At 35.6% G+C, this 27,730-nt stretch overlaps 1 protein-coding gene across 2 annotated transcripts in view; it reads right to left on the minus strand.

Annotated features, from left to right (window-relative positions):
* The window catches only part of csmd2 (CUB and Sushi multiple domains 2), a 167,204-nt gene that overhangs the window by 112,186 nt on the left and 27,288 nt on the right, over positions 1-27,730 (minus strand). The window contains exons 1-2 of one of the 2 annotated variants that reach the window (XM_037975734.1): positions 6,237-6,372; positions 2,476-2,553 (exon numbers count right to left, since the gene is read on the minus strand). In XM_037975734.1, the coding sequence (XP_037831662.1) occupies positions 2,476-2,553; positions 6,237-6,372 (214 nt within the window). Of the gene's footprint in view, positions 1-2,475; positions 2,554-6,236; positions 6,373-27,730 lie in introns of those variants that run through there. The other variant, XM_017421301.3, reaches the window with a different exon arrangement.

Genomic DNA, 27,730 nt, shown 5'->3' on the forward strand with positions numbered 1-27,730 from the left:
GTAGATTTGAATACGACCTGTTTGTAACAAGAAACTGGATGCGAGTGTGTTGCTGATGAATTAAACACTCCTGATTCTCAGCATGCCAGCCTGTTGGCAGCTCTGCTCTAATTTGCACCGTTCTTAGTAGACCGCTTCGATCATTGTTGAAATGAGCTGCTTGTGGCCTTTGTTCGTAGATCAGTGCAGCTTTAGGACCTCATCCACAGAACTAGATGCTTCCACAGCGCTAATTATGATTTACGAACATTTTTGCTGCTTGCCAAGTCTGCCTTCTCGTCTAGTAATTAGGTGGATTTTTATATTGTGGGGGTAAATATTTGATAACATTGCTTTTGAGGAAAAATAAATAAATAAATAATAAAATAAATTAACTCTGTTTTTTCATATATTTCTGGCAGACAGAAAACACTGAACCAAAATCACAAAGGCAAAAAAAGGTATTGTAATAGAAGCAACCAGTACTCTTATCAGAAGTGCATTTGTTGTTCGTAACTCCTTTTGACACTTACCTATTACCCTTTTCTATCACAAAGCAGTAAAAAACAAAAACAAAAAAATAATAAAACTTTGACTTGACTTTGAACAGGAGGTCAAACATTTGGCAAATAACAAGCCTGAAGCAAAAGACACAGCATTGCTTCAGTGGAGTACAACGACGAAAGGAAAGTTTAGGCTGATTCCATGTCAGTAAATTGTAGCTCCTATTTCTTTCCTGGACAGACAAACCTGAGTAACTCCTGATTCTGCTTCTGTAGTGACAGCTGGTCACAGATGTAATTTATCATCTCTCTGAGAAAGAATCGGAAAGGCAACTGATGCTCTTCTACAAACATATCAGGGCATCAAACACATGTTGGTTTACAGGATCATCAAGGAGTTAAAAAAAAAAATTACTAACAAATGACAAGACTTTTAATTATTATTTATTTATTCATCTGTTTATTTATTTTTTTCATCTACAGTCCAAGGGCCTTCAGACTTTGCATACTGCAAAAAAATAGAACTGCATATAGAAGTGAAATACTAGACAAGCTTTGCAGCATGTGAGTGCTTGTGTGGCAAAATCAAGCTTGCTTTAATTATATGGCATAGCTTTTTGCCATACCTCATACAAAAAAAATGAAAATCAAGGACCAGAAATATACCTAACATGGTACATTAGTTTGTCATTCCATCTATACCTTGAAAGGTTTAAACATGGTACCTAGAAAAATGATATTTTTTTTCCTTTTCTTTTTTTTCATCTGAACAGGTCCATTTTTCAACCTAAAGAACAAAAAATGTACTCCATAAGGTAATCCAGTGTACCTTTTTAGGTACATTCTTGTACCTTTATTTCTTACTGTGCACTTATTGTCTCCCTTTGCTGCAGTTGTCTGTGATCACTGAAACTGCAGCTCATTTGAATCGAACAGGCAGGTCTTTAAGCTTCTGCGTGTTATTCTGAACCAACCATCCATGATTTGATGTAACATGTTTAAATAGTATTTTCCTCTGCTTCTTTTTTTTTTGTCACGGTTGTTAGCAAAATGCAGTTAATTAAAATGTGTGTCCACTTTCTAATGGGAGCAGTGATCACCTGTGACTGACGTATTCTTCATCTGGTACCTTGTATATGTTGCGGCTGTCTGTACCACATTGTCACAGTATGTACTGTTACACCCCTAGGAAACCACTGAGCCACGAGATTTTATTTTTATGTATTTTATGAGACTGTGGGGTTTGCTTTTGCCATAACAAAGAAGGTGACCATGCCAACCTTCAATTCCTAGATAGAAGATTGAAGAACTGTGACGCACAATGAATGAAACGTATAAGGAATTAATATGTACATTTGGAAGTAAAATGGATATTGTTGTATTATTTAAATATTTGTCATTGACAAGTGGAATTAGGGAGTTCATTCAGGAAATCTGTGCCGTGTTATCATTATTATCAGTCTTTGTCTTCAACATTTTCTTAATCCATGACTACTTTGATTGCTCAACCCCCCTCCTTCTGTCTCTCTCTCTAGCTGTATGTTGGTTTATTTTGTGGTTGCTTTGGATTTATAAAAAATAAATTAAATGAGTAAAAATTTAATTATACTCATCCAGAGCACCAAGTGCTTTTTGTGTGAAAATAAAATAAAAATCAATTAAAATAATACCCTTTTTTTAATGCTTCATGTTGAGGCTTAAAAACTGTTGCTATAGTTACTTATAGGTTAATGCAGACCTAAATATAGATTCAAGCTTCACTGGCAATTAGTGGGCTTCTGATGCCACAACTAGAGTGTTTTTCCACCTTCTATATTTTAAGGTGCAAAATTAGAAACACCTTTTTTCTTTGTTTTCCCCACTGCATTCCACAAAGTAAATGTTACACTTTAACCCTGGAGACCAATCAAGATGCTAAAACAGGCCGATAACAATAACGTTATGGTAATTATTAGGATTGATTTAAAATAAATACAGAAGGTTTTTAACTTACACACTGATAACTTGTGGTGGTTGTCTTTGCTTGGCAGCATCTTTACACCTCGAGATTTGAGTTCAGTCATCTTCTTCACTGTAGAGAAAACACAGCACAGACAGATGAAAACGAGAGCAGAAAGTGTGATAATGGCACCAACTAAATCAACTAGTGGCTTAAAGTCTGCAGGACAAAATGTTCACGCTGTAAGATAACCCAGTTGCCACAGAGTTGCATCAATTTGGCAAAACAGTTTATTCAAGTTCAAGTTAAATGTTTCACCATTACATTAATAATGCTATTTATTTACTTAAAGGGACGTCCAATATTTCTGTCAATTGGTTGATTTATTTCTTTTTTTGTTTGATTTTGTTTTGTTTATTTTCAATAAAAAAGTCATGCTGTCTACAGTGAGGATTATAGTTTGTCAATCTACAATGTCCTTACATTGGAGAGTGAATAGTTTTGATCATAACCTCATTGTTCAGAAAATTGAATTTTAAAAATCAGCAAGAGCAGATGAGGAACAAATAACTTTTTTTCTTTAATAACACAAAAGATAGGCTTTATGTAATAAAGCTGGGGGATAATAGCAAGAAAATAAAAGATAAGAAAAAAAGGCTTAAATTCATCTTTTATTCATCTTTTTTTAAAAAAAGAATACCCTGAGCAATATCAAAGATCCTATTTAATTATTTTGACTGTGACAATGGATGCTAACTTGTTTTTGAAATGTCTTTTCATCCTTTGCTCGGTTTCAGCTGACTTTTTAATTCAAAGCTAATCTCAGCCATGTGTCAAAAAGTCTGCTTATGATGTGACTGGTAAAAGAAAAATGGCAATTAAGAAGTTTCTTTTAGATCTAACTACATAAAACAAAAAAAGGGAATTAGTTTTTTTTTTTTTTTGGTGGGAGCACTGAGCTTTCGGAATCAGGTTTTGACGTAACATGGCTGCTTCTTGGACCATATAAAATGAAATAAACCAAGCAGAAAAAAATAAGATTCATACACATTATTCTACATTTTTAATGGTGCAACAACTTGCTGTGAAATCATGTGAACTGTCATAATAAGAAGGTCTCATCCGGACAGAGCAAACTTGCTTCGAGTATTAAGACTAGTCATCAAATCTGCATGAATAGATTTACATTCACAGCTTTCTTTTAAAAATGGAAGCAAAACACAAACAAACTTAACCAAACAAAAATGTGAACATACTGCACATATACACTGGGCTGTTAATATATATATATATATATATATATATGTCAATACAAAAATGACCAACGACAGCAAAGTGCATGCAATACAATAAACCACATTAAAAAACCCATGCTTTTTTTGTTTGCTTGTTTGTTTGTTTTGTTTGTTTTTTTGTTCTTTTACCAAATATCTAGCTTGTAAAAGGTTGTACAAGGTTTGCTGTGGCATAATCATACTTGCTTTTCCTGGTACCTTGCTGGGAATTAAAGCACAACTTGTTTTTGTTTTTTTTGCAGAAGCAGTGCAGACTGGCATGTGGCAATCAAAAAGCCAACAGATGACAAAGTAATTTCACTGTTACAAAGACTTTCTTAAAACTTCATTTTCAACAAACAAAGAAAAACAATATAATTTTTTTGTAGGGGTGCATTGATTTATTTGTGTGTTTGTTTTTGTTTTTATGGAACAAAATCAAAAAAAGAAAGTTCACATGGACAAGGTCTTGGTCTTTTGCTTCAGTCTGATCTTCTAAATATAATTATCTAATACTGAACTTAAAGATTTTCTGTGTTAAATCCTATCCTTTAAGCATTCTTCATCCATTTTTTTTCCTAATTCTCTTTATACACTCTCTCTCTTCCCATTTCCTTGCCCATGGATGGCTGGAGGTAAGATCCTTAGAGATGACCATTTTAGTCGACAAACTAATCCTTTTTTCCCAGCTCATCCCCTCTCAGAGGTGACCCCTGAACCACTGAGAGTTATGGGGGGAAAAATGGATGCGTGTTACAAAGAGGATTTGTGTGTATGTGTGTGTGAATGTGTGTGTCTCTGAATATAAGTAAAAGACAAAAAAGTAAAGGCACTCCGAAAGTGCAAACCTGTACCAAGACCCGTTATCATTGTGATGTTAAAATGGAACTGACCAATGATGAAATTATCATCATGTGATGCCAACACTGTATGTTGAGAAATTCTGAGAGCCCAAACTCCCACCTAGGCCATAGGGGCAAAAGAAAAAAAAGTTAGGAGGTGGATTGTGATCCCGATCACCACCAAAACTTAATAATTTGTTCTTTCTGACAACCTCAACATTTCCTGAAGATTTCATCAATATCTGTTTATTCCATTTTGGGTAATCGAGTAGACAAACAAACAAATAAGCAAACAAAAAAGGTACTGAAAACCTGTAGCTTTTTGGCAGATGGTTAAAAAAAAGAAAGAAAAATCTGCCATTTTAGTGAACAATCTCAACGTTTTTGGTAGAATGTGGTTTTTTCTTATCATTTCAAAGCCCACATATTATCAAAATATGGGTATTTTGGACGCATAGGCGCCACATAAACACAATTAGCATAACCAGATCTGCTTTTTCAATAAGATTTAGGAGTTGTCCTATAAGGATAGAATACTAAGTAGGAGCAGTTATCCACCCCCAAATCATAGCATGATGAAATACAGATGCATTTTCCCTACTTTGTGGTAGTTTGCATAATATCTCACTGGAATATTATGGAAACTTCCATTAAGCATAACTATGTAGCAAAGGTTAGATTATTCTGCTTTTTCTCCATAGTTGCATTAGCTGACTGTCATTAAATGGGAGCGGACCTGTTTTGTTTTTATGTTTTCTTTGTTTTTTCTTTTTTCTTTCTTTTTTTCTCAAAATAAATGATTATATGCAAAGTCCTGAAAAGAATTGAGCCTACTGATTTTTGTAAAATAAAATAAAAATAGTCAAAATTTATCAGTTTTTGGGATGAGGAACAAGGTCTAAAAATCCTAACCCTGTTCGGCACAAAGAGAGACACACAGTTACCTAAATGTTACTAGGTTCATCTGGTCAAATTTGCATCTAAAGAGATTCGTTTTAAAGCACAAGAAAACCATGCAGATGTAACAAACATGTTTAACTGCATCCACAACAACAACAAAAAACCCAATACAAACAGTACATGTGTTATTGGGTCTTATGTGTCATAACTGTGTTTCACTACTATTTACACTAAATGCTATCCTTACATGTGAGTGCTACATATTGTTTTAAGATTGTAACCCTAATTTAATGTTGTAATCTTCATTTCTATACCACATATCAGTATAATAGTTCTACAACCTTACTGTAGCACAAAATGAAATAGCCAACAGTTAGACTCAGTGGTCAATACCCCGGGCAGCACAGTAGGCAATGGTTAGAGCAGCTGTCTGTCACAGCAACAAGGTTGCAGGTTCATCTCCTGGCCTTTCTGTGAGGAGTTTGCATGTTCTTCCCATGAATGCATGTGGAGAATGGTACTCCAGTACTCCAGTTACCTAACATGAATGTTACTCTAAATCATCCCTAGGTGTAAGTGAGAGCGTGAATTGTCGCTTGTCTCTATGCGTCTCTGTGATGGACTTGTGACCTATCCAGGGTGTACCCTGCCTCTCACACAGTGACCCCTGGAAAGAGGCAACAGCTCCCCTGCGACCCAAAAGGAGAAGCGGGTAAAGACAAGTGTATGCATGTATGTATGTATGTATGAATGGATGGATAATACTTTTTGAAGCAGAAAGAATGCCGTTTTATCTTACCTTGATACTGGGCACTGAAACCTCTCAACCTGTTGTTGCCGTCAGATGTGAAGTGAAGTCGAAGCCAGTTCTTACTGCTAATGATAGGGGAGGGAAGGTTGGGGCCTGTAAACCTGCAAACAGAGAGAAGAGACATAATCTTTTTAGCATTTTAATATAGATTTTAACTTGCAGGCTACATGTGATAGCAACATTTTTTTAAACCCATGAAATAGTAAAAGTGTATAAAAATTGGTTAGAGATTTGCTGATAATAAATATTAGAACACAATCTTGGTCTTTTTACTACTAAATGAAAATAGCTTTCGTCATACTTCTGTTTTGCGGCAATTGGCAATTATATCATCCCTCATGTTTCCCATAAAATCAAGCCCAAATGTACCCAGTATATTCTAGTGAGTGGCAGTAAGTGACTGTCTTATTTATTTAGTGTGATTATACTAATGTTTCAAAGCAAAAGTGGTCATGATTTAGAAATGTTACCATGCTACTCATATAAGATCCAATAAAGTGAAGATCTGGCACTTAAGGAGAGCTGTAATGTTAACAGCACTTAGCCAGTCTGCAAGCTCAAGGAAAAAAAAGAGGAAGTTAACAAAAAAACTGACATTTGTAGAAAAAACAGTTTTATTTGACTGTGTTAGAAAAGCAACGGTGAATTATGCATCACAAACATTTAAAAGTGCCTTCTGATTTGTATTCTAATGAGGGCCACTGCTTACTAAGCACTTCTTCAGCTGTTAAAGCCAAAATCATTTGGGTACACAAGAAGTTGTATCTAAATACACACTAAACCAAGTGTGCAAGCACACACAAGCACACATTTGATATTAGCGGAACATCACAGAGGAAAAAAACATTTAAACAAGATTATCCATGAATAGCAAATTCTTCAGCTGCTAATTCAATTTCCCTAATTTTATCTACCTTTTGTATCTGTCCCTATCTGTTTAGAGTTGATACTTTAAGGTACTTTATAATTTCAAGTAAAAAAAACAACATTTTTTGCAACTTATTATTGGAATAACTTAGAATATATGAAATATAAGTATTTGTTTGCAAAGTGATTGCTTTATATTATGTGCAAGAAGCGTCTTATAAACAGAACAAAAGATATCTCGCTGAAAACAGCCCTTGCAGGGAGGTAGGGCTTTTCAGATTACCTGAAACCTTTGCGGAGCGGCGGCACTTAACATTTCTGAATGATCAAAAATTCCCTGCATTTTATGTTGACCTTTCTGAATGAAGTTTCTTAGATTTTCTCCACTATAGCTCATAAAATCTTAACTTCAAGTTGTATGGCAGGAATAGCTGGGTTTGTGAACACAACATTCAAATTTATTATTTTCATGCAGCTTGAATCAGCTGAGAAGCCACAGCATGCACTGCGAGCTGCAGCGACTGAGCTCCCAAACAAACGTGGAGCAAGTGCTTCATTAGGAACAAGAAAGGATTGAAATGAAGCAATAAAATGTTCATCCCTGGATTGTTTTGCACTGGTTCAAAAAGAAAGACAAGAAATAAATGCCAACAAAACATAGAATGGTGTAGCATTAGGCAACTTTGTATCAACACAGCTAAAAGCAATATTAATAAAACCTAAATGCTCCCAGCATTTATAAATGCTATTGAATAAAAATAGAAACAAAATAGCTTTAGTTGGTCTGAAGCTTCATAAGGTCAGACTAAAATCTTTTGCCATGTGTTTGAAAATAAACTGATCAGCTAACAAGATATTTTATCATTAGTAGATATAAGTATAAATAGATAGCAAAGATAAAGTAAAGTGGTTTATTTAAAATAGGGTAGAAATGTAAAGCCATGCTATAGTACTATAGACATTGATTTACAAAAAAAACAACAAACAAACAAAAAATCAGTCTGCTTTCCTCAAGGAATGCTACATCCTTTAGGAAAAGTTAAAAGAAAATGCATGTTGTGGCTCATTTTTTTAACCTTTGTGCATTTTGAAGATCAATACAAGAATGAAAGCGCCAAATCACGTCTCTCAGACCAGACCTGGGTCCTAAAACATCCAGGATGCCATTCCTCAATGATAACCATGGAGCAGTACAAGTAAATACTGACTTTGATTCCCAAGGTAAACACTAATTAAACAAGAAATTATACGCTAAGTAAATAATAAATACATGTGAGAAGAGGAAACTTCTACAAAAAATGTTGCAACCTGATGTCACACTTGTTTGTTTGTTTGTTTTTTCCTTCAGTAAAGGTACTATTGTTTTGCTCACAGTCCTAAACTTTAAAGTGAAACTCAACTTCAGAGGAAAAAAAAAAAAAAGTACTTTGAGTAGGTCAAAGGAGGTCTCCTGAAGGGTAATGTGGCTACTTCTACAGGTTCTTTTCTCCTCACTCTCTCAGTCTGGTTGGCCATATTAGATTTAATGCCGAAATTGTCTTGAGAGTGTAGAACTAAATAAGTTTCCATTTCCAGGTCCCAAAGCTCTTCAGTCTGGGTTTGACTTTTGATGTCTGAGAAAATTTCCTTTTGGCTCTACAAGGTGATGGAGGCAGCTGGTGGGTTGTGTGATCCACTTGAGGACCAGGCATTGAACTGGTGCCCAGAGATAACACAACCAAACAGGAAGTTATCACGCAAACTTTTTGTGCGTTGTAGCTCATTTGTTCTCAGAAAAAAAAATCTGGTTACCTTTGCATACGATATTAAAGGTGTTGTTACTACTATGACTGATGGTTTTGGCAAACACGACAGTTAAATCCAATTACAGCAAGCTAGCACATTGATGGACTTGTTAAACTTCTAAATCTGTTCAGGGTTTAGAACAAAGGTCATCATCATCAGGCAAACATCTTCGACGTTAGAGGTCTATTTTCTGTTTCAGATTCATTGTTTCATCACTTTCATTTTGGGGGGCAAGAGGTCAAATTAATCTATGCATAATCAGCAACAGGCAGAGTTTAACTGTCAGAGGTCACCAACTGCATATTAGGATCAAAGTCTTAAAATAACTTTTTAGAGCGTGATTTATTTGCCATCTGATGAATACTCATGAATTCTTGTGGGTGTTTTGCATGTGTTTGATAAAGAAAGGGCCAGACTCTCAGTGAAGAACGTTCCCATTAATTGCACTCTCTTAGGAAGATCAATCAGAGTTCTGCTCAGTATGCATGTCCTGGTGTGTACAGCAGACCGAGGGTCACAGTGACTTTAAAGCCAAAACTTTCCCCATTTTAATGAGGTTATGTGAATTATTGCACATGCCAGCTTATCCAGATGGACATGTAAACACACACATACAAACCACCAACAAGAACCATTATAGTTCCAAATGTGCAGCTACTAATAAACCCTCATCTTCCTGTTACTCTCCCTGCCATTGCAAACGTAAACCTTTACACATTCAGAACGTTGCATCTTTATGAGGTAAAAGTAATCAGTGTTGAAGACCCTTAAGTCCAGAATGGTTGTATTAAAGCTCTGACAATGGAGCAGCAGATGTGACCTTCATGTGCAACTGAGACCAGGCAATTTCCAGGGGTTTAAATAAACTACTCCTGTGCCAAACACCACAAGACCCTAAAGAAGTTCACTCCCCACCCTCTCCAAACAACTACCACCCAGAATTAAGAGCCAGCCTACTCTTTCACAAGAGGTCATGGTCAAAATATAACAAGAGGCCTTGAGCGTTGTTATGTCTCATGGGTTACCCTGAAATGAAGTGTAATGGTGAAAAAAGGCATTGCAGAAGAGGATGAAGCCTCCTCCAAGCCAGTAAAGTAGCAGACCCATCAGAGCCAACATGTCTACCCTGACCATAGACTCCCTGGTTCATCAGAGCCAATCTGTCTCATCTTCCGCCTCTCTCACTCTTCATGTGTTATTCATGAGCAGACCTCTGGCCCCATCAGATAACGGTGTTAAATCTTCTGAGAGACTTCTTTTTTCCTCTTCCCACTAAACATATTCTGCCCTCACGGAACATATAATATAGACACTGATTGAAAGATATTTCCTTTTGGGAAGAACAACCTTTTGGGAAGAGCAGCTTTCATCTTTGCTTCATTTCCTGTATTCTATTTTGTTCAAAACTTTCAATAATTTTTTATCGCTTTCTTAAGGCTTTCTGCAAATTCACTTGTGCTTAAGCCACTTTATCAGTGGAAAAGCAATGGAATTATTACCCACCACGAGCCTTAGAATAGCCCCATGGTTAAAACTGCTGATTATTCAAACATCTTGAAGTACATAAATTTTCAAACACGTGTTTTTTTTATTACTATTTTCCTTCCTCAAATATTTTTGAAGACAGCAACTTGTGGGTGACAGTGCTTTATTAAACCCTTCAATCATAATAGAACAAATAGTGAAATGGGCAAATTATTAAAAAAAAAATACAGGCTCCTCTGCCAATTTAATTTTAATAATTTAAGTTATGGAAATACATAGTCAGGGGAGGAACAGGTTCAGCAAACTCAGCCAGAATTTACAGAAACTATTAACTCAGCTATTTTCTGTGGTCAAGTTAGACAGCAAAAATGACAACCTACAGTTTGAAAAAGGATATTAAAATATAATATTGTTTAACTCTTGGAATTAAATGCATATATGTAAACTTAGATGGGCAATTAATAGAACTAATTAAATGCTGGGACTGCTTAATTAATTGTACTTCAAATCTATGGCTGCACATCATTGATTAAGTGTAATGACAGAATTTACTATAGGGTAACAATAAGTCATAAGTAGTTTAATGTATGCCTTCCATTGTATCTGCATTTGTTTTCCATAAATTTTCCATCTTTCCATTTCAAAGGATCACATAAAACATTTTTAAACAAGCTACTAAGCAGTTATTTCAGCCAAAATCAGAAAACAAAGACCAAACAAAAATGAGCAGTAACAAACAGGGTTAAAATAAAGGAAATTTGTTCAATGCAGACAAATAGAAAAGTACAACTTGTTCCAGAATTGATTCCAGCATTAGTGTGATTTATTAGTTTTGTTAAAAATGCCAAGGTAGATGTAGACAAAGTCGCAAACAGCTATTGAATGGACTGTGTTCTTGAAGGATCACACAGAGCTTAATAGCTTTGATCACTGAATGTTTGAGCAAAATTTTCCATACGGGATAACAAATTACTTGTTTGACTAGGATAACTCAGAGGGATACACTCATTGTGGAACTAGTGGCTATTTGCTGAGTGTCTTCCTTTTTGATTAATCTTTGTGAAAGCCAGCATACAGAAAGCACACTTCACTATTATCACAGAGAGACGTAAACACACACATCCAACACAACAATCTTGTGACAGCACTCAAAACAATGTGTGAACCTCTTGTCTGCAGGCAGTACTGGATCTGTAGTTAACAAAAGGAAAAAGAAATGAGTTTCCAAGGTCATTCTTAAAAGCAGCAGTGATAAGTGAGCACTCCCTGTAAATCTATCAAATCCAACAATAAACCAACTTCAATAATATCCTAGAGCTGATTACTGGGACATTATCTTATGCTTCAGGAAGCTTGAGATATAAAGAGACAAAAAGGGAAGGCAAAGAGACTATCACAGCATGGCAAGGACAGACCACTAATACAGACAGGAGGAAAACTGACAGAAGACGAAACAAATAGCTATGAAAACTAAGTGGGTTTCAAGCAGTTAATATGAGGAATTTAAAAAAAAGAAAATAAAAAACACCCTCCACCTGCCATTAAACCTCACTGAATGAGTTTGACAGCAGTAATTCTAATCTTCAGCCAGTCATGCTCTGTGAAGTGAACAAAACAAGATGTGAAAACAACAAGGTGAAATTTAACAAAATGGGATTTTTTTTTTTACTGTTTTGATGTTATTAATAACTGCATAGTAACAGTCAGATGATATGGCAGTTCATGTTGAATATTTTTGCCATCTTGCAAATGTAATCTCTCTTACTATGCCGTTTTCCTCACTCTGTTGCTGGTTTACTGTAGTTGTTGAGTTTTTCAAAGTGAGTCTCAGATGATGCAGCATATGAAGAGACAGGTGAAACAATGCTAATGATATTGAACCAGGCATCACCATCACACACCCCAAACACAGACAGCCTGTTGTATTCCCCTGACACCTCCTGAAATAACTACACTGGTATGTTAGGATGAAAGCATCTACAGCTTTTGTATGCAACTCAGTATTTATTTATTTTTGCATGCATTTAAATGGAATAAATGTTCACACACACTCACACAATACAGAAATTATGTGTCCCTGTGGGTTTTATCAGATGGTTTGAGCCCTGTGGTATAATCATGCAAGCACACAGTTGGTGCTTGTTAACTTTCCCCTTCAATCAAATTGTCCTTGACTTCAGACCGTCCCATCCAATTAAGACACCTTTTAATTGAGACAGCATTGAGCCATTCTGTTTGCTCTGGGCTCACAGTTTCTATTTTGGGCACTTCATTCCTGCAAGTTATTTTTTCTCATCCCACTCATCATCTCCACCTACTTTTCACATCTTAGGGCACTTCTTTACAGAATGCTGCCAGTCTGTAAGTATCAACAGACTTTCTCAATACATGTTGGGTTATCTGGCCTGATCATTGATGGTTTAACTCTGCAAACAGTTTAGTCCCCTATTGGTGTTTTAGTGAGCTGCCTAGGCTCTGAGTGCCTTACTTCATGTTATGTCAATAACTGCATGTCGTTTTTTTATCATCACTGAAATCTCAGTTTGTCTCAGGCGTGGCATTCTTCTGTGTGAATTAGGGTGGTGCATGTATTTTCAAGTAGCACCTTGGCTCAAAAATCAGCTAAGGCCAGTACCAAGCTGTGCCACATCATCAGCAGGGATGCAAACCTGTAGTGACAAAGGGCAACCTGTCCACAGGCTGGTTGCTTCTCTATTATCTCTGTCATTTTTTCATGTTAGGGAAAAATTTAAACTCAATACTAAAAAGAAGACAAAACAGAAAGCCAGCATTTTTCTCCTCATTTCCTGCTATTTTGGAGCTTTACTGTCAGCTATGATTTGAAGAGCTTATCAAAATGTCTATTTTTGTTTGGCTGCCAATTAAAAGTATGATGCAACATGTTACTATAGCTGTTCATATAAATGCTTTCAATCTTAAATGGCCAAATAAAATTCTCATTCTAAAAAACCTTTTTTTTATGTTTACAATTCAGTTTTGGGAGTGACCTAAGAAGTAGTCTACCATCCAGCAGCAGCAACACCTTTTACACTCTACTGTTGCAAAAATTCAGGCTGAGTTTTAGGTTTTGATGCCTAACTTTCAGAGACTAAGTCCTTGTCGATCACTGGTGTCAGATGGAATAAAACTACTGAAAAGCTTTGACTACACTTAGAATAATATAACATGTTGTCAACTCTACTAACTTCACCCGTTTCTTCTTCACACTACTTTGGACACACACTGACAGAAGACTGTTTCTGTGCAATGAACTCTAAATGAAAATAAGTGATCAAACCTGTTTCTGCCATTGTTATCTATGCAAATTTTAACAACAACAAAAAACAAAATCTTACATTAACATACAAATAATACATTTGTTATTCAGACAAGCTTTTATATGTGATGTGGGGATGAAGGAAAATGTCAGTGCACCATTTAATATAAGACGATAAAATAAGTAAAGATAAATAAATAACAAAGATAAAATGAAGCCCACTCTTTTGCACTTGTTAAAAAACTCAGCAGTGGCAGGTCCACGTCATCGGCAAAGCAAACCGAACGCAAATAGGAAAGCCACTTTCATTAAATAATTAAGACATGCATCATTTTTTTCATTATTTTTGAGGTTCATGTGGCCATTAAATGTATGCATGATTTAATGGCAGCCCATTAGCAAGTGCAACTTACTGGCATTCATAAAACTAAATGGCATGTAAACCTGTGTGGCTATGCAATCTGCTCATGTTCGCTTTTTATAATGAAGGCACTGAATACTGCAGAGTCAGAGTGCTGGCGTTAAAATGTTAAGCCCCAAGGCTCCCACGTTTTAAAGGGTAGTGCAGTGTGTACACATAAAACCAGATATAAAGTATAAAGAAAAAAACAATTAATTTAAGTTAGGAATTGTTTTAAGTGGTGAGAGCTGTTAAAGTCAACTGGTGTTTATTATGATAAGCTGATGGTGAGAAGTTGAGAGCTTATGTTACCTTTTTAAATTTCCTTTCCCTACTCGTTTAATTTTTAGTTACCTTTTTCTGAAAAAAAAACAAAAAAACTCAGAAGAAACATGCTGACCTTTAGAAACAAAGGAGAATGGCTGTTAGGGAACAGAAAAGAAAGGATAGTGGTAGTATTTACCAAATCACAGTGTTGGAAAAACCTCTTCAGCAGTTAAAAGTTTGAACACATCCTTTAATTTAAAATGAATGTGTGCATAATGCAAAATTTGGATTCATTAGTTACTAACCTTCAGTTTTATTCTTAATCACTAACTCCAATATACAACTGCAAATGCAGCTTCTAAATTTCCTTAAATCGTCTCATCTTTTCCTGATAGTCACCATTGATTGCTCACCTAATTCCCACTGAGCTATGTATTCTGGCAGCGTTTCACACAGACTCAGAAGAACTCAGAACAGATAAAGAGATAAAAACCAAGTTGCACAAACAGAAACAAGATGTCAATACCAAGACAGACTAATTGTAATTTTTGTCAAATCCAAACTTTGTGTGTGCAACCTGTTCCAAAAAGCCATATGTACCCCTGCAAAACCAGAATAGAGCAACTGAAGATATGAATATGCAGACGAGCTGCATAAGTGCGATGCAAGAGATAATTCTCATAACCACATATCCAAACCATCTGTTCATGCAGCATTTGTTATTTCTTTAATTGATACAAAGCACAGAAAGATCTCCCCGAAATTAAAACGGACTAATATTTTGTATGTCATCACTGAAAATGTAATCCTGTGTAAATTGTGAGGCTTATCTGTACATCTGATCTGAGTTTGATTTAACTTGACAGTTACATTATAGATTTTTTCCAAAGAGGTCTGATCCAGAAATTTCTAGGAGGAAGTTATTATAAAAGCTGGAAATTGTCAAAATTATGATCTTTTTCAATATACCAAATTAGCTGGAACTTTTATCTTCTGTTTTTGTTTTGTTTTGTTTGTACTTAGTTTTTAATTTATAAGCCAGCAGTCATGTCCGGTACATGTAGGCACTCGAGCAAAGCAGACTTTTAAATAGTTGAAAAGGCTTGACTGAGGATAGTTACAAGTCAATTTGGCACCCACTGACAAAAATTCATGAAGGCAGGCGTAAACACAGACCCAAACCCCATGTTGCATGCAACAAATCCACAACAAATCAGAGGGCAGCAGTTGCAGCATCTGTCCTGACTGCAGCTACATCTCATGTGAGATTTTAATTTCATGACAGTGAATTCCTGCAGCCTCAGCTAAAGAGGGATAAAATCTAATCAGCATGCTTTATTTTTAAGACCATTATGCATCATGCTAAATCGGCGCCGTATCAAAATGACTTTGCATTATTAAAGAAATCGGTGTTGTCACTTAATACCCACTTTAAAAAAAAGGAACATTATTTCAGAGATGTTTTGAAACTCATCTTTTGAAAATTAAATCTGTATTCTCTATTTTTTTTTATTTCAGCCTTTTATAAAACTGAATGTTTTGAGTTGTGTTTAATGACTTAATTACTTGATTAGATAATTTTCTTGCACATCTAGCAATATGACAGATGCTTTTATCACAATTAGGTCAATTTAAATCAAAATGTTATGCAGAACAAAGCAAATCAATCACGTCATGATACAACTTTTGATGTTTGATACCAAAGAAAAACTCGAACAAGTATTTGCTTTGACTATTCTACATCAGATGTCCTTCTGACAAAGCATAACTTGCTCATTTTTAAGTGCCTCTTAGATAAAAGATTATTGGGCTATAATCACAAAACACAGTTTGTAAATGTTGAAAAGGGCACACCCCACTATACAAAGAAATTAATTTGTCAGTCGCAGGATTATAATAAGTCTTCTCCCTGAGGGCCCATAATACCACATACATGAAAACGGTGTGTTAAAATTAGAGTAAATATTTAACATAATTAGAAACCAAACTGCATGAAATGATATTAAAGAAATAATTTATAAAGGTATTTCACCCTCAAGCATTTTCTAAGCGGAGTACAAATACGAGTTATGAAATTAAGAAGCCTAAGGCAGGAGAAAGAATGAGCAGGATGAATTTGAAATAATCTTGGATTATTCCTGGACTAAGAATAAATTTGATTATGAGATTGGAACAGGCAGAAAATGATTTTTATCAAATTGGGCACTAACATCAATAAGGGCAGGGCTGCCATGGAACCAGGTGTACAGTAATTCCTACTTTGTATGCAGGACATTTGGTCAGGCTGCCTAGCTGTTGTCAGACACGCACTTCTCAGGTGGAATGTCCTGCAGGAGAGCTTCGTGTGGGCCAAAAGGGGGAGGGAGTGGAAGCCAACATCTGGTCAGGTGCTGGAGTCACACCAAGAGTCCACTGCTGATCCACAGAAGCAGCCATAGAACGTCTAATGCCCAAATTGAAGACAATTTTGATGATTCTAAATAATTAACAGTTGTATAAAGAAAGGTTTGTAAGCCAAGTGTTGGTTTAATCTGGACCAAATTACAAAAACTTCCAAACTCAAATTAATTGAGAAAAAAAAAACCATCTGTGACTTGCTGGTGATGCAAGTTGACAAAAAGGATATGGTTGAGCTGACTGGGGAGTGACTGGAACAAAAACTAAAAGGTGCACTAATTTAATTTGGCAAAACGACACAAAACTACATGAATGGAAGAAGAGACTAACAGCAAACTGAAGACATGCAACAAGCTGAACAAACAACCTGAAACAGGAGTTTTACCTGTTGTTTAAGGTGCTTCTGAGTGCTTTAAGTCTGGGTTTCAGCCAGTCACAACATCTTATTTTTCTCTGCCTTGTTTTAGGAGGATTACAATGAAAGAAGGAGTTAAGGATTAGGCATTAAAAAATAAATAAACTTAGACTATTCTCTTGCTCTGAAAAACATTTTTAAAACATCCTCACCCATGTAAATGTCACATAAATAAGTCATGGATTACGGATAACTTTATTATAGTATATATAAAGCGATATAAACTCTTTGCAAATCTAAAACTGAAGATAACTGCATAATGCTGTACATAAAAGCTCTGCTTGTTCAAAGTGAAACCAGCAGAGAACAGAACAAAGACAAAATGTAAATATTTCTACATAAACCTCTTAATGTTTTTTTTCTCCAAAAAAAGAACAATTAATAAATGTTTGCTTGCGCTAGAATAATCTTCACAGCTCTCTCAGACAGGTCAGTATTTGCGAGAGGGAGCTGGTAGCCGGGGCTCGTGCTCTCTTTATGAGTCATTCTCTCTGGTCTCCCGAGAGAGCCCACTAAAAAGTGTGGGAGCATCTCTGCAGCCATCTTTCTCTGTTTAGACAGGAGGGAGAAAGGGTGCAATAGATCTGCTGTGAGCCTCTAACTTTCAATGATCTCCTTAATCAGCCCTAATTACTGCCTCAAAGTTATGGGACTCTCTGTGTTGGTTGTTAAGAGGAAAGCCAAATACTGTAACTACAGCATTTTACCTGCCATTAAAAATAAAATATTTATCAACACACAATCATAAAATACTACAATGAGTTGTGCAGAACATTCTGTAGTACAAAACATTGGGCATAAATTTTTTATATACTTATTTTTCCCATTAAATGTACTAACATTAAAATCCAATTAAAAAATCAGGTATATAAGCAGATCAAACATCTTATATTTTACTCTGCTTTGATCCTTTAGCAGAGCTGCAAAGCCTCTTTAGAAGACCAGCAGAGGGCCCCACTAATAGGGTTCAAAACCCACACAAGTCTTCATTGCTAATCCAGCCTCCCAACTTTCTCAATAATCAGATGGGTTCTGATGGCCTCGTGGGAAGAAAGCCCCTTCCATATTGATTCCTCCCAAAATTCACAGGACCCAACAGATCTATATTAACATCATAGTACCAGACTGCCTTTCAGATGTTCCCTCAGGAGATTTTTAAAAGAACTTAAAGTCAGTGCGGTGTTAACACGCTGTAAAGCTCATAGTCCTTTGCCTTTTTTCCCCCTTTTTCTAGTTCCACCTGTTTGTCAATAATGCTTATTTTCTTTAAAGATAAGCAAGCAAATAGGCTGAAATTGACACCCCAAAATAAAAAGGCTCGTCTTAGCCCTTGCTTACTTTCATCTAGCTGAATATGTATCTCTTGTACTATGACACAACAACCATCTTTTGTTTCATCTCTTGATTTTGTGTATCATTAGAAATATAGAATTTTGCTTTTTAAGACTCTACACCATGGCAATTACTGGAAAAAAAAAAAATCAAAAAAGAGAGAAAAAAATGGTTTGAAAATGTTACACTAACTGGAAAGGAAACAGATGCACACAGGTACCAGAAACACCACAGGGTGACTCATCCATGCACCAGAAATTGCCAAAACATCACCACAGTCTTTGTTTTCTCTGCCTACTCATTTGCATTTTTATTCATTCTGTCTACACATGATATTTTCCCCAAATCTTCATGCATTTGTCTCTTTTAGTTAAAAAGTCACTGACACAGCGGTTCTAACGTGAGCCCATTCAGAGACTTGTTCCGAGTCATAAATAGAAAGCTAAGGGATGCAAAAAAGAAGAAAAAAGGAAGAAAGGTCTTATTTTACTGCTGTGTTCAAAGCTTTGAGTTTCACAACCTATTTTATCTATAAGAAAAACAGGGCTTCATCACACTCTTTTTACTATGACTCCTTGTAATCCTTTAAACTGTGTTACTTTAAGTCACCATGCCTTACACAAAATATTAATAATTAAAAACAGTAATAAATCCTCCTAGCAAACTTACTTTTTAGGATCAAACTGTGTCATGTTGCGAGAAAACAAACCCAAGAACTGCACACCACCTTTTACTTTTTTATTAGGATTGCATGTTTAAACCTCAACTCAGACATGTGAGATGCAGAGTCACCTATCTGTAGATACAAGTACTCAAGATCCTGAGATAAACGTGGTGTTGTATTTTATGGAATATTAGGAGACCTATAAACTCCTCATTTCACTTCACATTACCCGAGTCTGGGTGTGTGAGAGTGTTTTGTTCTCATTCTGTTTAAAACATGCTTTGATCTTCTTTTCCACAAGTTACAGTAAATGTCAAACAGGGCAGGTAGAATTAAGCCTTAAAGTTATCAGAGCAAAGTGGAAGTGGGCCAAGTTATCTTCCATTATACAACAGAAAGTGGAGACATTCACTCTAGCTGATACAGCTTGATGTCTTTTTCCATTAGCTTTTATTGGTCTTCAAGTCTAAAACCATTTAAAAGAGATAACATGCACTCATATACTTTTGGTTTTTATTGCTATATATTTTATTCAGCTTTGAAAAGGTATTAACCCATTTCCTGTTTCTGTTTTATATTATCACCCTGTGCACTGCTGAGAGGAGACTGCAGGTAAATATTAGCATCATCAATCAACTAAAGTGGAAAGAGAAAAGATGAAAAACACCTCAAGGTAGAAGAGACGAGCTTGCATTTATACATCACACATAACCATGACGGATTTGTCATAAAAGCGCCATCTAATTAAGAAGACTCAATTTGCTTCCTCCTGAGTCAGCAGTGACCTTTCACCCCACTTGTCACCTTATCTGTGAGACATCCATCACTTCTGCTTTTGCAGGTAACAATAAAAAAAAAAAAAAAAAAAAAACATTAACATGCAACCATCTGCAAGCTATCTGTGTGCAAAACAGAAACTCAGCCCTGTGCGAAACCCAGATGTTGGATGTGTTTGCATAGCAGACATACTGATGCTTGGATGAGTTATCAGATCTTTTATTTTATATACATACGAGAAACCGAAACTTTAAGATCTTTAAGTCTGTGCTTTAAACTTAGAAATATGTGGTACAAAAAGACAGAAATATAAAGACAAATGTAAAAAGGTTCTGTTTGGGCTTTAGTGTGGTTGCTCTGCTGTTATTGTCTAATTTGATGTAGTTTTCAATAAGTTCAAAATAAGTGCAGGAATACGGAGCCTTCAAATCTGAGGCAGAGTCACAGTGTCCTTCAGCAGCAATTTCTGGAAACTATCATTGCCTTTTTATTTTATCATCTATCTTTGCGAGTTACAAGATAAAAACTGTTCTGCTTTGAGCCAAAAAAAAAAAAAGTGCCAACTTTGTCTAAATGAGTGCAATTGTCCAACTCTGCAACTTGTATTGAATTAAAGTAAAGGCCAACTGATATAAATTATCAGCCAATCCGTAGAAATCAGGGCAGCTGACGGCTGATATACTGCATCAGGTTTTTGGCCAATATGTAATTTTAAATCTAAAAATACATAATTATAGCTTAATTTAAATAAACATGTACTTAACACCCCTTAAAAGAACTGGTACACTTAAAACATATTTATAGGAGTATTCTTAAATAAAAAATAATTAAAAAAAAAAAAAAAATCATTAAATATATGGTGGCCTGCAGCTGGTTGTAGCAGCTGCTGCTGCATTTTTTTACCTACTTGGTAAGTGATTAAGCATGCACAGGCACAGCCAATATCCTTTTTTTTAAGTGGCTAATATTGGCCAATTAATTCATCCACCATTCAGTAAAATTATAACACAGATTCAATCTATAATACGAGTTGCGCTGTTGATTTACTATTTAAAAAGCAAATATTGTGCTTTAAAACAGCAGCAATTTAAAGCTACCACACTAAAAATGCAAACAGCTGAACTTAAGGAGGTTATCCATGATAGAAAAAAGGTGACACAAAATAATACATCAGAAAAACAAGATACAAGGTATCTGAAGACTCCTTTGTTGCAAACATCAAAACTTGTTCTACTGACTGTAATTTTCTTTTTTACTTCATTTTAAACATACTGTTAATATTCCAAATTGTAACAGATTTTGTTTAAAGCATAAAAATGTTGAAAACATCAGTGCACTGCTTAAAGAAAACAAACTTCTTCAGCTATACTTTACTCTATGACTGCTTGGAATTTCTAAGATTTTTTACTGGTTTAGTTTGCTGTTTATGAATAAAACATAAGGATTTCATATGGATAAACCCTGCTGTTATCTGCATGTGAAAAGATAAATAGATAAATATATAGACGGAGAGGGAGAACATTTAAATGGTTGCAGTATGAGGGCAGATATTACCCCCATTCCCTATAGTCATTCCTTCACTTTGTGGATTAATGAAGCCCTAATAGCCCATGTCATTAAGCTGGGTGGTCACTGACTAGACTGTATAGCCCTGAAGATTCAGTCATAATCATATACTGTAAGCCATTTTGTAGATATAAACCAGAGAGTGAGTTTAAGATGGTAATAATATAAATGGGATTGTCTGATCTATTGCAATGTAAAATTCTGAGGTGATGTCTTTCCATTCGGGTGGAAATTTTAATAGACATTTCTATCAAGTTTTACTTTGTCACCTTTTTAGTTCCATCTCTATCCAACAACTGCAAGACAGTAACAAATACCATAGAGCAAAAGGTGGGCAACTACTCCCAGAGGGCCACATAAAGAACTGGGACTGCAGCGGAGAGCTGGACGAACAGATTAAACTCATTCTCCTGTTATAGTGAGAATGTAAACTTTATATTTAATGTAAATAATGAACTTTCACAAATACAATTGTGAAAGCTATGAATTTTTTATCTGTATATAATATCCTACCCAGGTGTGTGTGTGTGTGTGTGTGTGTGTATGTAAACACACAGACACACACTTTGTATGAATATTTATCTTTTTATAGTGTGCTGACATGATTTATCTCCACATAGTATGTATCGTTTGCGTCCGCAATCTCCTCCATCTCAGAGCTAATGTCTCCAGCCATTCTCATTTAACAATGACAGTTTTCAAAGAGGTTTTCCTAAAACTGCAAAAACAAATTTTCACTACATTGAGAAAAAAAATAACAGTGTGGCATTTTATATTGTTCATAACACTGACAGAACTTTGTGTTGAGAAAAAAAAAAAAAACTATTATCTTACGATATCAATAAGGTGATGCCATAATGCTTTTAGCATTTCTAGAGTACACAACATGTCAAGAGTGAGCAGAGTGTTACCCTCTGTTGATAATGTAATACCTAACAATGAAAACTAATAAAATAAAAGTGGTTTGGCTACACCAGGGGTGTCAAACTCCAGGCCTCGAGGACCACTGTCCTGGGAGTTTTAGGTTTTTCTGCTTCAACACACCTGATTCAGATGGATTAATTACCTCCTCACTAAATCATCAGGCTCTCCAGGAGCATGGCAACAAGTCATCCATTTAAACCAGGTGTTTTAAACCAAGAACACATCTAAAACATGCAGGACAGCAGCCCCCGAGGAATGGAGTTTGACACCCCTGGGCTACACGATGGGAGACCCAAAATAGGAGGCAAAGCAAGGCAGCTTTATTTGTACAGCACATTTCAGCAACAGGGCAACTCAAGGTGCTTTCCATAAACAATCAATTACTTGCATCCGACTTGGCAGATTTAAGTTAAAATGTTATAAGGCTGATGATATGGGGCTATTGTAGCAATAGACACATACTGTCATCATGGAAAATATTTCTAAGGTTAGATCCCTCACCCCCTTATTTTGGAGTGGTATTGTTAAATCATTAAGTGCTAATAGGGTTGTTAAACAATAAAGAAGTGTAAGAAAAGGTGGCATGATGCCAGAAATAGATTCAATTTTAAACTTGTTGAGATTAAAGATTGTATTTTTTGTGTTTTATTCTTTTTTTTTTTATTTGTTTTATATATTATATTTTAGCTATGAAGTTAGATTGGTCAGTTGGTTTTGCAATCATAATCCATTCTGAATGTAGACAACAACAAAGGGATTTGACAAGATATTATAGTTATATTAATTATTCATACATTGGAGAGATGATTTCCAAATGTCAGCCATTACAGAAAAAAAAATCAAAATGTTGATTTAGGGTTTCTCTTTTATGTCACTCTGATTGAAAAGATAGTAGTGCAGCAGAGAACTCCTCTTCCACTGTCTCTTTTACTGGGTTGCAAATACCACCGACTCCGTAGGGATGTTAAATATTTCACAAGCTGCATATAGCAAATGCGACTGATCTCTAAAAATTTGCTACAACACAAGTTTACATAAATATAGACTGTTTTTTTATTTAAAATTTATGCTGAAAACATCATTTAGGAAGAAAAAGACAAACTGGGTCTAAGCTGAGGGACACAAGTTGATTGGCAGTGCAGTTTGAGGAACACATCACTCTTTTTAAATTATATGTGAAATATGCAATGTTTGCTTTAGTTTAGTGGGTGTAAAAGCTTATTATTTACATCAATTTGGCTGTTTTGTTTTGGCTTTTTTCATTTTGTTTTTTTTAAGTCAAAAAATCTGAGTGAACATCTAATTTACATGTAAAAATAAAAGTAGTAACTTGACAAAAATATTCACAAATCACTATTTCAATAGCAGAAAATGATGTAAACAAATAACAAAATGGTTATTTAAAGCTGTCAGAGTCTGAAAGGTGAGTGATAAAAGCTCTGACTAAACTCCTTTTTACTGACATCTGCAATATGTCTGAAACTCAAAGTGACTCAACTGTTTAGAGCAACAAATTACACAGCTAATAGTGAATCACTGTGCACAAATGCATTCAAAAAATGCTTATGAAAATGTAGACATTTACATGTATGGATAGGTATTGCTAAAATTATTTGTTAAAAAAATATTTGCCTTCTAATTACTTTATCAGTCTACTTCCATTTCCCATACTGTTTCACTTCACAGCATGCATTTCATTTGAGAATACCCTTCTGCTAAATAAGAAAACTTTTTTTTTCCCCCCCACCTTTTTGAAAGAGCTTTACCAGAAATAAAAAAAACAACTAAAAACTAAAATTTCTTTCAAATGAAAAAAAAAAAAAAATTCTGTTGGTGCGGTAATTGGACTGACAGCAATAACTTCAGGTAATTGGGACAAGAGTAGCCTAATGGCAGCACAATTGCAGCACTGCCGTTAATTTCTTTCCCATTAATACTGAGCCCCAAGCAGACGGCTCTTAAGAGAAATCAAATAGGTTGTGGGGGTGGATGTGCGAAGGGAGTCACTTTGACAAGAACTAAGGCTAGAATCTGTGGCTGGTTCAGCAAATTAAAATAATGCAAAAGGTGCCAATTTAGAGTTGGAGGCAAAAAGACAGTACATAGCACCGTGGTAAGTGCCCAAGAATTTTAAAACCATATAGTAACCATATATTATTTTCTGCAGTCCTGAAAGTGTGAAGACTATTGCAACAGATACACTTATAAATGCGATTCAAGTAGTGAATTGTGCAGCACATGTTTTTGATCCTCAGATTTAACAAAATATGCCAAAGAAATAAAATGAAAACTTTCAGTTGACAGCTCCACGTGATCAGGGCATCAAAGACTAAGTATGCTTTAGCCTTAGCAGGGTGGATGTGATTATAGCAGCTTTGACAGAGACCTTGTGTTAGCCGTCAATCAGCATCAGTCTTCCCGTGACAGACTGATGCTGAGCCTGCAGTAACACAGTCACCGAGGGTAATGTATGTTGCTACACTTCGTAACAGGGACAGAGCCTTGAAGTAGAGCCTTGGCTGGCTATAATTTAGCATAATTTTGACTTTTTTGTCTTTTTTATAGCTTCTATTTCTTCACAAACTTGTTTGCTTGCTGAAGTTATGGCCTCAAAAGAAAGTGAACTTTCACTTTAAAATAATACCCTTCAGAAGTTGCAAAGATGGATTCTGGTCTAAGACTGACAAAAAAAAAAAATGTGACCGCAATACACTAAAGAAGCTTTTCTTTTCTTTAACATGAACACAGAAATATGCATGTTAAAATCAAAGGGACTGCATTTACAATGAGTCATTCCACTAAATATTTGTCCCGTGCCAGTTTGACTTTTTATCGTTCCTCCATAGATAAGTAAATACACAAACCTTGACTGTTAAAAGGTTGATATTTTGCAACAGAGGGGTCTCAAGAAATTATATGACCTTCACTGTCTTAACTGTCCTAATTGGTTTCACTGGTGTCAGTGTGGATATGAAATGTCTGGACAGGCAGCTGGATACTACTGCTCACCATGTTCCATTTAGCTATGCTTCTTGTAATTCCTAACTTTGGTTACCCCCCCCAAAAAAAAAAAAAAAAAACAAGTACTCTTAAATAAATATGTTTCAGTCTCAGTTTTATGTTGCATTCGCATTATGTACAATGTAATAGTGCAAAACCTACACAAAGTAGCCAATCTTTAAAAAAGTAAATAAAAAAATAACGGTAATTTCACCTGTCACCTACTTTAGATGGCATTAACTGGGCCTCGAGTACTAATGTAAACGACTTTGGTGCTATATTTGATAAGGACACGTCTTTCAGCTCCTACATACAAAATAATTAAAACAAAAATGTTACCCGGACCTCTTTCTTCAACCTGATCAGCTGTACTAAAATTAGGAATATTTTGTCCCAAAATGATGCATAGAAACTGGTTCATTTGTTTTTACTTCTAGGCTGGATTCATTTAATTATTTATTATCAGGATGTCTAAAAAAATCTCTAAGAGTGTTTCAGTTGATCATTAATGCTGCTGTCATAGTTCTGATGAACGTTAAAAGGACAATTTGTAGTTTTCTAATTTTAGATTCTGTTTTTGGCTCCCTGTAAAATTGAGAATGAAATTTATAACTTGAAAAGCTCCCCAAAAAATCTATAATTCATATTTAGGATGTTAATGTTCCGTATTTTCCCAATAGAACATTTTGGTTGGTTTGGTTCTTTAGGTTTTTAAAAGTAGAACAGGAGGCAGAGTTTTCAGTTTTCAGGATCATCTTTTGTGGAACCAACCTTCAGTTTCTGTCTGTGAGGCTGACACTGTCTCCCTTTTAGGACTAGGTTTGGGAATTTCCTTTTTTATAAGTCTTACAGTTAGGGTTGGTTTGGGTTTCCTGAGCTATTGAGGTGTCTGTGTTACATCTGCGCTGTGTTGCGATGGGGTCTGAGTTCCAAGTGGGGACACTGTCTTCAGGTACAATCCCTTCTTGGGAAGTGGATTGTGTTCTCCTAAGCTCACATTGTCGAAAAGCGACTGCACGAAGACGAATATGGAAAGTTATCCGTTGCATGGCCCAAGACCACAGCTTGTCACCATATAGGGAATTGAATGCACTTGAATCCATACTGTTAAAGTCTGTCCCAGTGGGATGTGTGTGTGTGTGTGTGTTATTCTACAGCTGGGTGTGGTAAATGTTTATAAAAAGAAGCAGCCCCAGAGGAACGGGGGATTTCATTGATTGGGCCAGAAGTCTCGATTCGGCAGAGACTCTGTTATTTTGAATAAACTCTCACTGTTCAAGAATAACTTATGTCTGTAAAGTCATTTCTTTTGATCAGTACATCATTGTTGCAATTATGAAGACCCAGGAGAACGTCCACCTTTTGAAGATACTTCACTATCTCTTAGTTAGGCTGCTACAGGGTTAGACTGCTGAAGGACAAACTGAGCAGATGTCCTCTCTCTGCTGCTGCATTTTTGCATTCTCTGGTCTCCGTGTTTATACATGCAGTTATTGTTCTGATTAACCTGTGTTTGTGTTTGCTTCTTCTCATAGAAACTACACTTGTGTTTGTCTGTGTTGCATTCCTGTCCTCTCAATCCCAAACTGGTCAAGGGAGATGGTCATTCATCCTGAGCCTGGTTCAGCTGGAGGTTCCTTCTTGTTAAAAGGCAGTCATTTATTTTAACAGTTGCCTCTGTGCTTGCTCAAGATGGGGGACTGACAGAGAGAGAAGTAATGAAACAATCCGCTGGCTTCCTTAGATTGTAAAAGGTGGTCTAAGTGGCATTTTATAAAATACTGAATGCGATTGCATTATATTAGGATTGATTTGATTCTGGATCTGTTTTGAATTTGGATTTATGATTTGGTCCTGTTTTATTTTTGTTGTATAGTGCTCTTAGAGGACTTTTGTTGGGAATTGGCACAACAGTATATACATAAGATGAACTGGATTGAAAAATCTTTAATTGAACTCATGGAAAAATAAAAGGTCTACATCTCTAGATGTGTGTTTTTTTTAAATGTTGAGAAGTTGACAAATAGAAACATGATTGCACTATGAAAAACAAAACAAAAACATAAAAATAATTTCACAATGCCAGCACTTTTGTAATTAAAAGACAATTATAAGTAATTTAGTCACAGTAAAACATGGACTTCATTTTTTAAACAGCTGTTCAACTAAAAATAAAGACAAATGGAAAACCCCATACTAATTACTGCATAAGAGAAACAAACATTATCTGCAATAAAAAAGAAACATGCTTTTAGTATTTTGTCTTAAGTTAAAAATATAATCAGTGACATTCACTTGTGAATTGATGCGTCTATATATAATGATT

The sequence above is a fragment of the Kryptolebias marmoratus genome, linkage group LG5 (assembly GCF_001649575.2).
Source record: "Kryptolebias marmoratus isolate JLee-2015 linkage group LG5, ASM164957v2, whole genome shotgun sequence".
In the NCBI taxonomy this organism is placed as follows: Eukaryota; Metazoa; Chordata; class Actinopteri; order Cyprinodontiformes; family Rivulidae; genus Kryptolebias; species Kryptolebias marmoratus.